Source organism: Sinocyclocheilus anshuiensis, unplaced genomic scaffold (assembly GCF_001515605.1).
Source record: "Sinocyclocheilus anshuiensis isolate Anshui unplaced genomic scaffold, SAMN03320099.WGS_v1.1 scaffold185, whole genome shotgun sequence".
Lineage (NCBI taxonomy): Eukaryota > Metazoa > Chordata > Actinopteri > Cypriniformes > Cyprinidae > Sinocyclocheilus > Sinocyclocheilus anshuiensis.
In genome coordinates this window covers 2,947-13,458 of record NW_015539887.1, presented here as the reverse complement: position 1 = coordinate 13,458, position 10,512 = coordinate 2,947, and the positions used below count along the sequence as shown (strand labels likewise).

The following is a 10,512-nucleotide window of genomic DNA, read 5'->3' as shown; positions in this document are numbered from 1 at the left end:
ACTGTCCTGAACGGTTACACTTTTAACTGTCCTGAACGGTTACACTTTTAACTGTCCTGAACGGTTACACTTTTAACTGTCCTGAACGGTTACACTTTTAACTGTCCTGAACGGTTACACTTTTAACTGTCCTGAACGGTTACACTTTTAACTGTCCTGAACGGTTACACTTTTAACTGTCCTGAACGGTTACACTTTTAACTGTCCTGAACGGTTACACTTTTAACTGTCCTGAACGGTTACACTTTTAACTGTCCTGAACGGTTACACTTTTAACTGTCCTGAACGGTTACACTTTTAACTGTCCTGAACGGTTACACTTTTAACTGTCCTGAACGGTTACACTTTTAACTGTCCTGAACGGTTACACTTTTAACTGTCCTGAACGGTTACACTTTTAACTGTCCTGAACGGTTACACTTTTAACTGTCCTGAACGGTTACACTTTTAACTGTCCTGAACGGTTACACTTTTAACTGTCCTGAACGGTTACACTTTTAACTGTCCTGAACGGTTACACTTTTAACTGTCCTGAACGGTTACACTTTTAACTGTCCTGAACGGTTACACTTTTAACTGTCCTGAACGGTTACACTTTTAACTGTCCTGAACGGTTACACTTTTAACTGTCCTGAACGGTTACACTTTTAACTGTCCTGAACGGTTACACTTTTAACTGTCCTGAACGGTTACACTTTTAACTGTCCTGAACGGTTACACTTTTAACTGTCCTGAACGGTTACACTTTTAACTGTCCTGAACGGTTACACTTTTCACTGGCATTAACGGTTACACTTTTAACTCATGAACGGTTACACTTTTAAGTGGCATGAATGGTTACACTTTTTCCACAGACAGTAGACTTTGCGGCAGGGCCACGCAGCAGAAGGGATTGTTCTAAAAATGAATACTGGAGCGACGGGCTCTGCTGTGACGTGCTGCAGGTACACTGTCTGAAATCAATACCATCGGAACAACAATTTTTCAGAGGAATAGACTGTTTAATCTCTGTCATGTATTTTTCTTCAGGTTATAAGTTGATGAGAAAATGTTCTAGTGGCATGGTATCTCAATGTGAGAAATGTTCGGAAGGGACATACCTAGACAAGATGGACTACTAAGTATAATGCAGTTTCATTTTCCTTTCATGACTTCTGTGATTAAATTAAAATTTCAATTATGTATATTTTGCGGTGTTGATTTTGTTTAGATGTTTTGTTCTTTGACTGCTTCTCCGACAGATGCAGTGGTGATTTCGCCATGTGAAATCCACGTGTGTGGATGTCCGTCTAGATACCGCAAAAAGTTATTTGATAGCATTTCATGGGAGTGTGTGCCCTGAGAAATGTTCGGAAGGGACATACCTAGACAAGATGGACTACTAAGTATAATGCAGTTTCATTTTCCTTTCATGACTTCTGTGATTAAATTAAAATTTCAATTATGTATATTTTGCGGTGTTGATTTTGTTTAGATGTTTTGTTCTTTGACTGCTTCTCCGACAGATGCAGTGGTGATTTCACCATGTGAAATCCACGTGTGTGGATGTCCGTCTAGATACCGCAAAAAGTTCTTTGATAGCATTTCATGGGAGTGTGTGCCCTTTAAAAGGACTGTTTTTGTATGACTGAAAACCAAATAAGCAGGGAAGCCTTAGTTTTCCTCAGTAATTATGTGAATGTTACCCTATGGTATTTCCAAAGAACACAGCTCTGCCTCCAGCATGAACAAATACCTCTGACAAAAACCATTTATTGTTATGTGACTTGACACTGTAAAAAAAAATCTACTTATTCTATTTATTTAACAGCAAAATACATTTTATGCAGCAGATTTGTAACTTTTTTAGCCCCTGTCCATGGTAAGGTTTTTACATAATAGTAAATTATGAAAAGGGGGAACAGCATCAAGTTGGGAAATAAAAGGGTGCTACCATCCTGAATGCACACGTACTACACGTCTGTTGATGTCATTTGTAATGCGTATCTAAAATATTCTTTGTCAGATCTTAACGCAACATTCAATAGATATTTTCACAAAGAATACATACAATGCATAAATTCACTATTTTTAGGATGTCTGGACGTAGTAATTAATCCAGATGACGCATTCTGTCATTATAATTCTGGTTTAGTAATTATATAGTATTTTGGCATGGTCATGGTAACTAAACTTTGCTTTTAAAACAAAGGTTACTGAGTCAAGCCCCAATGGGTGTAGACTGATGATGCGATAACACCATGCACCTTTTCTTTCCATTTGTCATCTTGACTAGTTTGTCTAGTTTGCTTGCTTTCTATACTATCCTTACTTACTTGGCAAGTTTTATAGAAATTACTTTCCTTTTTTTGTGAAACATAAAAATGGTAATGAGATTTTTTTTTGCCCCTTAAAAAACTCATGCCTGTTACATAAAAAAATGTCAAATTAATAAATATTACAATTATATTTTTAATAATAAACATTTTGTTCATGCCGTATCTTGACGTTTCATCGTGATATCCATTTTATTTGTATAGCACCTTTCCAATACATATGGTTTCAAAGCAGCTTTACAGAAATTCATACTGTTATTTATAATACCTTATTATACATGCGTTATAGTCCACATTTAGCACAATTCATGCCGTAATACTGTTATCTTCAGTCCCCTAGTGTGAAAGCCACTATGGCAAAAATCCTATTTGATGTTGGATAATGGAGAGAAAAAAATATTAATGTCAGTTTATAAGCTCTGTTACTATATTGATCGAACAGTAAAATTAAAAGGATTAAGTGTCTTTGCGCTCCATCCACAAATGAATAAAAAAATGCAGATACATGTGGTTCGTCCATCGTTATCAATGAAGATCTCGTTCACACAATGAAAGGGAAGACATTTAACTATGAATTTTGAAATTTTCATGAAAATGATGGGACCAGTGATTCACAATGCCTCAATATCTGGCTTTAGTTTGAAACAAATGACTATTTTCTTATAGCTTAGAGTTTCAACCTATAAACCTTGACAAAAAGTCATCATTTCTGAGCAGGAACTTGTGTGGTGTTGCTGGAGAAATTAACTTCCCTCTAAAATCAATTTCCTGGAATAAGCCGCATTTGGTTTATGGCTTGTTTAGTACATTCCCTTTTGGCCCAAAATGTGTAAAAAAAAAATATGAATTGAAAATGTATGGCAGTTACAATGCATTACCATCATTGGGGTCAAAATAAATAACATTTTAGAATTTATATACATCTGTTTGTTCATTTAATAATTGGTATTTAATTAGTGGATAATTCATCAGCCATATATTATATTAGAGATGTTAGTGGAACAGAGGTTTAAATGTAATATCCTTTATTCGGTTTAAATTACTAGAGACATGAGACAGAAATTCCTCTTTTTGGGGGAAAGGGTTTTTCCAATTCAGTTCCTCCTATGATGACTAAATCTGACTGGGCCGGTTTAATGTTTTGTTATTGCGACATTTATTGTACCCCCCACATTAGTTGTGTGGTTATGTAGTTTTACTTTTATGTAGTAAAAGGATGACTAATAGTGTCGTCTTATATAAGAACCTGTAAGGACTTCCATTCCATTCGTTCTTTCAGTTTGAAGGAAACAGTCATTTAGGAGAGACTCTAACATTAGATCCTGGAGGACAGAGGTAAAGTCACGTGCTCTTCTTTGTATTCTGTTCTGTAGTTCTACAAATGTATTAATATTATATTGAGATACAGTTATATACAAATATCTGACACAGAATGTAACATTTAACTGGATAAAAATATATATAATTCTAGATGTATCTTTTTGTATTTTTATATATATTTATATACTTCACTGGTCTTTATTCTTTCAAAATTTCAGTTTAATAAATATACTATTAAATATTCTTTTTCCAGAAGGGTTGACTGCACGCATTATAAGAACCATGTTTCACATCCAAGGACAACGTAGTTGGAAACTCCTGCCGTGTATTTTGTTATCATTGGTAAGTCATTAGAAACTAGTGAGCAAATTTCACAAATATGTGCATCATGATTGTGTTCTTAGTCACACAGCAGATATTTGGCAGATGTTTTGAGGTTAAACTACAGTTTCAAGGGTTACCCAGTGATGACATCATCCAGTTGCGCAATATCAAGCCATAAATTCAACTGTTATGAACTGTTGCCCTTTTAACGGTCATGAACTGTTTTACCTCAGATCGTAGGCGTTGTGACGGGGCAGCGCAGCGCCAGCAGCAAAAGTGATTGTTCTAAAAATGAATACTGGAGCGACGGGCTCTGCTGTGACAAATGTGCTCCAGGTACACTGTCTGAAATGTTTAACTAATACCATCGGAATAACAGTTTTTCAGAGGAATAGACTGTTTAATCTCTTCATCTGTCATGTATTTTTCTTCAGGGTATAAATTCGTAAGAAAATGCACTAGTGACTTGTCATCGCAATGTGAGAAATGTTCGAATGGGACATACCTAGACAAGATGAACTATTTCCCAAACTGCTTCAGATGCGATAAATGCACCAAGCCAAGTAAGTAGGCTATGATAGTTTCATTTTCCTTTCACGACTTCTGTAATGAACTTAAAATTGAAATTACGTATATACTGTACATATTTTGCGGTGTTTATTTTGTTTAGATGTTCACTCTTTTTTCTTTGACTGGTTCTCTGACAGATGCGGTGGTGATTTCACCATGTACACCCCAAAATAACACCGTGTGTGGATGTCAGTCTGGATACCGCAAAAAGTTCTTTGATAGCATTTCATGGGAGTGTGTGCCCTGTAAACGCAAACAAAAAGGCAGGAAAGCCTTAATTTTTTCCTCAGAAATTATGTGAAGTTTAGCCTGAAGTATGACCGAAGAACACAGCTCTGCCTCCAGCATGAACAAATACCTCAGACAAAAATGTCAGAATATATGGAATCTACTTTCCCTTTATTTTCAGCTGAATTAAGATGTAGCCTTATAAAGCACAATGTATTATATTTGATACATGAGTTTCTAAATGATTAACATGGTCAAAAGTTGGGTGAAAACCTGTTGTACACAATCTACTACTGTGTTCCTCTTGACTGGTAGTTCATGCTTTTTATTATTAAGTAAAAGGCCTTTTAGTATAATTATAAAAGTATCCACCTTCAGGTCATGGTACATCTATCTAATAACTTTTATAATGTTCGTAAAATATTTCAAGATGAACATTTGCTGGACTGAAGAAACAACAATTTGTAGGTTTATCTAATTATTCATACATAATTTTCTTCGGAGGAAAAAAAAATCTGTTGGACCGGTTTCATGTCATGTGACTTTACCTCTGTCCTCCAGGATCTAATGTTAAAGGGGTCATATGATGCTGCTAAAAAGAACAGACTCCGCTTCGAAGCGGATATCGTCCTCTTTTGGAAGACCAAACAAAGTAGTTTCAACGAGCCGTTTTAGGTAGGCGTGGCTGACTCTTAACTTTTATAAAGAATATCTCTTTGGTTTTGAGACTTTAGTGTTTGCAACTTTACAGATCTTCTTTATGCACCAAGAGCTTGTAACACTCCAAAGAGAAAGGAAAAATTGAAATCGCATCATATGACCCCTTTAAAGTTGCTCCTAAATGACTTTTTCCATGAAACTAAAAGAACGAATGGAATGGAATAAGGTCCTTCCAGGTTCTTATACAGTATTATAGTAGACAGTATTAGTTTTTTTTCACTCTGTAATCACACATTTGTTTGTACATATCTCACTCATTGTATTGCATTGCATTATATATTTTTTTAAATAAAAAGTGATATTTATATGCATTTTTTGTAAGTAGTCTGCTATACTCTAAACCCTCTATAATACGAAGTTGCCATATGGCAACAATTAATTTCTACTCATCTTGTTTTTCTGAAAAAAATACAATATGTGATCCTGGATCACAAAACCAGTCATAAGGGTAGATTTTTTGAAATTGAGATTTATACAGCTGAATAAATAAGCTTTCCCTTGATGTATGGTTTGTTAGGATAGGACAATATTTGGCTAGATACAACTATTTGAAAATCTGGAATCTGAGGGTGCAAAAAATCTAAATATTAAGAAAATCGCCTTTAAAGTTGTCCATATGAAGTCCTTAGCAATGCATATTACTAATCAAAAATTAAGTTTTGATATATTTACTGTATGAAATTCACAAAATATCTTCATGAAACATGATCTTTATCTAATATCCTAATGATTTTTGGCATAAAAGAAGAATTGATAATTTTGCTAATTAAGACTGTTTTTTTGGTCCAGTGTCACATATATTGCTTTATGGGAATTAACAGGGCAGGCCTTGTAGGATTAGTTCACCCAAATATGAAAATTAGCCCATGTTTTACTCACCCTCAAGACATCCTAGGTGTATATGACTTTCTTCTTTCAGATGAATCCAATCTAATAATATTAAAAATTATCCTTGCTCCTCGAAGCGGTATCATTTCAGTGGGCGGGAGTTTTTGTTCAACAGTCCAAAAGAAGTCAAATAAAGCGCATCCATCCATATAAAACGTGCCTCACACAGCTCCGGGGGGTGAATAAAGGCCTCCTGTAGTGAATCGATGTGTTTTTGTAGGGAAAATATCCATATTTAAAATGTTATAAACATTTTTCTTCTCAGTTCCGCTAACTGTCGTCGGTGGAAGCCATTCCGGCAGATGATGTATGCGTCGCGCACGCATTAGTGACGAACGCAGAAGCACGACGGAGAGAGAACAAAACAAAATTCACAGTCTCAAATTAGAAACACAAAACGAGGATTTGTAAAGAAAAATGTAGGAGGATTTCTATATAAGCCAAGAGGAGAGGTTTTCCTTTGCTAAAGTAAGGAAACTTTGCTTCCTTTGCTCCTGTAAACAAACTCGCGAGACTAGCATATCTCACCGGCACGTGCTCAACACATACGTCCTACGTCATCCTCCCGGAATGGCTTGCACTTATAACAGTTAGTGGAAGTGAGAGAAAAGTGTTAATAACGTTTTAAATATTGACAGTTTTTTTACAAAAATGGATTGATTCGTTACAGGAGGCCTTTATTCACCCCACCCCCCGGAGCCGTGTGAGGCACATTTTAATATGGGTGGATGCTCTTTATTTGACTACTTTTGGACTGTTGAACAAAAACACCCGCCCACTGCCATTATAAAGCTTGGAAGAACAAGGACAATTTTTAATATAACTCCGATTTTATTTGTCTGAAAGAAGAAAGTCATATACACCTAGGATGCCTTGAGGGTGAGTAAAACATGGACTAATTTTCATTTTTGGGTGAACAAACCCTTTGGTAGCCAATGATGTGCTGTTTTTAAGTCACATGACGTCTGAACGTCCTTCCAAAACTCTTTCCCACTGTCACCCTCACCTGTTGAAGTGCTCCAGAAATTGCTCTGTTAAAGGGATAGTTCACCCAGAAATGAAAATTCTGTCATTAATTACTCATCCTCATGTCGTTCCAAACGCGTAAGACCTTCGTTCATCTTCAGAAATTGTTGTCATATGGCAATGCTGTACCACAGTGGAACTGCAGTAATGTATTTCCCCATTGGGATTTATATATAGATATAGATAGGAGTATCATTAATATGATTGGAGTTATTTACTTATTTGAAGTGTTAATTGTAGTATAGTTGTATTTATGTATAAATAACAATTTTTTTTATTCTTTTCAAAAAAATTAATACAGCAATGTTTTACAGAAAGGCCAATAGGAAGAATACAGAGTTAACTCTTCCATGTGATAAGAGTGAGGATGACTTGGCCTACAGTGAAGGTTAAATGATAGGGATCTACTTATTTTTGGTTTGCATGAGTTCCAAATATATAAATCTATCAATATTTAAATGAAGTGTGCATTTAAATAGAAAACAAAATAATTTGATAGAAAAACTAGCCTACTTTTTTGACCATTTTCCATTGTGGTACAGCGTTGCCATATGGCAACTTTTCCCACTTGAAAAATGACTTCATGGTTAGAACATAATGCATACCATAGAGGGTTAAGGATCTCATTACAACCAACTTGCATATTTTTGCTCAGACTGGGCCTCTTAATAAAATTTAGGTGTTTTTTCCTCCTCAGGTGTGATATCATATTATAGACTAGTAAGATATCACACCTGAGAAGGAAAAACACCTCAATTTTATAACATTTAAAGAAAAATAATATTTTTTTCTGACTATTATTTCATATGATATACAAAGTACATTTTTAAATAGTGTTTATACGCAAACTTTTCAAAAAGGGACTTTTTTCAAGAGCTATGATACATTTCCTGAAAAATACAACTCATTCCTCAAATAGAGCCTAGTCACGAAACTAAACCTTCACTGAGATTCACACACTTCTGAATGAGTGAATGAGTGTTTTGTCAGTTAATCCTCGAACAATTACGTTATGGTTTTGGTTTTAATTTTGAGAATCGTCATCTGGTTTGCAGGAAATCTCTAAATCGGTATGAAAGGTGTTTATACTGGAATGAAACCATAAAAAAGTCCCACCGTCACATCCGCTTATGTTTTAAGTCTTGTTATAATTTTAGGGAAACGGGTGAATGAATGACGTTTAAGAGAGTCATGTCACGTGACACCACCTGCGTGACGCGGCTAGTTTGCGGGCAGGTGGCAAATCCTGAAAAAAAACACAAACGACCAAAACTGTTTATTATCTAAATGAAAGAGTCTTTCTTCACAGTTTCGCAAACGAATATAATTTCTGTCATAAAAGGTAAGTAAAATGATAATCTCTCAGTGCTTACTTGGTTTTCTTTATTTGGGAAGCAGTGCTCGATTATTGATATTATTGAAGCATTTTTTTTTTCACCTAAAATATATCTTCTGTTTTTTTTAAACGTAATACTTTATTGTGCTTTACTTTACATTAAGATAGACTATATGCCTATTGGTGTAAAATAAAATAATATAATACCCTTCAGGTAGAGTATATAGCCTATTTCTGTATTGAATTAGTCAAATCAAAACTGTTCCTACTAGAGCTGTGATTGTTATCGTTTTTAATATTATTCTTTAATGCTTCTCTCCTCGCTCGTGGCAGAAGGGCGTCCGTTCACCATGTCTACACCTGACCGTGTTGGACTGACCCACTGTAAGTTTGTCCTGGTGTTTGCAGGCCTTATGGATCTTTTCGGTGTGTCTGCTCTTCTGATCAGCGTCTTCGTCCCGCTTGAGATCGAGGGTCTAGACTTTGGTGATCTGTTGGTGTATTCGGGAGCTCTGCTGGTGTTGATGTCTATGGGGGGCTGGGTATGGGATCAGAATTCCGCCGAAAGTATTGCAGTCACGGATAAAAAAAATAACAAGCATGAAAACAAAATTGTATGTGTCTGCCTGTCACTGCTGTACGCCTGCCAATTTTGCATTAATTTTTCAATTTTGTGCAATATGATTTTAAACGTGTTTAAAGTTTTGATTCATGCTTATTATTTTTAAAAATGCGTTATTAATTTTTAGATTTACGCTTATTATTTTTAAATCCGTGACCATTGTTTGCTATTCTGAAAACTTTGCTTTCATTTTTAAATCTTGTGCAATATATTTTTACTTGTGTTTTAAAATTTTGTTTTCACACTTGTTATTTTTTTATCCGTGACTGCAATACTTTAGGCGGGATTCTGATCACATAGCTGGGTCATGTGGTACAGTGGGAATATTGAGGGTTTGATTTCAGGGAATGAGCTGACACACAAACGCAATGCCGTGGACCGGCTCGTTCGCACCCTGAGCCGCCGCATACGGAAACCCCACCGCGGCCACAGCACACCCTGACCCCTGGGCACGGCTGACAGTGCACACACAAAGAGCAAATAATGCCAAAATCTCAGTTGCAAAAGAAGGAAAATGGAACGATAAGGCAAGGATGAAGGCACTACAATGTAGTGGTTGCTACTACTACTACTACTACTACAAAAACTATGAAATTGCAGTTATGTGGTACTGTAGTGCAAGGGCGTAGATTACGCGGGGCAAGAAGACCGCACTTTTTCGGGCAAGTGTGTTCGCATAGAGGTTTTCAAGAGCCGGTATGAATAAATATAGACTTAAATTCAAAGAGACAGGATCTGTGCATGATCTGATGTTTTTATAGATTTAAATTCAAAGAGACAGGATAGTCTGTGCATGATCTGATGTTTTATTCGGACCCAGAATAAGGCGAGATGAACATCGCGGAGCATTAAACACTCTGTGCAGAGTATGTTTCATTCATACTCGAAGCCGGAGGGCGCTCTCGCGCAGAAAGTCGTACGAGGAAATTCCTAATATGGACAAAAGCGTCCAGTTATGGCTGTATGAAAACATCTAGGTTAGGTATGTAACCTTGGTTCCCTGAATAGGGGAACGAGATGCTGCGATGACGTCATCGCTTTGGGAACACCTTCGGTGTGACGAATGTCTGAAGCCCTTATACCATCACGCCAATTCATTGGCCAAATAGCGCTTAGCACCGCCCCCAAAGCGCACGTAGGTGAGCTATATAGCGTGCTGCGCG

The 10,512-nt window shown here is 36.3% G+C and overlaps 2 protein-coding genes across 4 annotated transcripts; both read left to right on the top strand.

The window, feature by feature from the left end:
• The first annotated feature begins 3,543 nt into the window (after positions 1 to 3,543).
• LOC107685602 (tumor necrosis factor receptor superfamily member 22-like) lies at positions 3,544 to 5,248 on the top strand. 3 transcript variants are annotated; one of them, XM_016482248.1, is made up of 5 exons: positions 3,544 to 3,650; positions 3,892 to 3,977; positions 4,193 to 4,295; positions 4,394 to 4,522; positions 4,667 to 5,248. In XM_016482248.1, the coding sequence occupies exons 2-5, from the start codon at positions 3,918 to 3,920 to the stop codon at positions 4,828 to 4,830; spliced, it is 456 nt and encodes a 151-aa protein (XP_016337734.1). In that variant the 5' UTR covers positions 3,544 to 3,650; positions 3,892 to 3,917; the 3' UTR covers positions 4,831 to 5,248. The 3 variants fall into 3 exon arrangements, with proteins under 3 accessions (XP_016337734.1, XP_016337733.1, XP_016337735.1); XM_016482247.1 differs by having other exon boundaries at positions 3,889 to 3,977; XM_016482249.1 differs by having other exon boundaries at positions 3,889 to 3,977; positions 4,394 to 4,526.
• Positions 5,249 to 8,575: 3,327 nt separating this feature from the next.
• tmem238a (transmembrane protein 238a) lies at positions 8,576 to 9,884 on the top strand. Its single transcript, XM_016482246.1, has 3 exons — positions 8,576 to 8,733; positions 9,061 to 9,269; positions 9,654 to 9,884. The coding sequence occupies exons 1-3, from the start codon at positions 8,679 to 8,681 to the stop codon at positions 9,789 to 9,791; spliced, it is 402 nt and encodes a 133-aa protein (XP_016337732.1). The 5' UTR covers positions 8,576 to 8,678; the 3' UTR covers positions 9,792 to 9,884.
• Positions 9,885 to 10,512: the final 628 nt, after the last annotated feature.

Bases quoted from the DNA above. Each gene is read 5' to 3' on its own strand.
- LOC107685602 (XM_016482248.1), top strand. From the start codon at position 3,918: ATGTTTCACATCCAAGGACAACGTAGTTGGAAACTCCTGCCGTGTATT. The intron at 3,978-4,192 runs GTAAGTCATTAG...GTTTTACCTCAG, and splicing joins CGTGTATTTTGTTATCATTG to ATCGTAGGCGTTGTGACGGG. The intron at 4,296-4,393 runs GTACACTGTCTG...ATTTTTCTTCAG, and splicing joins CTGTGACAAATGTGCTCCAG to GGTATAAATTCGTAAGAAAA.
- tmem238a (XM_016482246.1), top strand. From the start codon at position 8,679: ATGAAAGAGTCTTTCTTCACAGTTTCGCAAACGAATATAATTTCTGTC. The intron at 8,734-9,060 runs GTAAGTAAAATG...CGCTCGTGGCAG, and splicing joins TATAATTTCTGTCATAAAAG to AAGGGCGTCCGTTCACCATG. The intron at 9,270-9,653 runs GTATGGGATCAG...TCACATAGCTGG, and splicing joins TGATGTCTATGGGGGGCTGG to GTCATGTGGTACAGTGGGAA.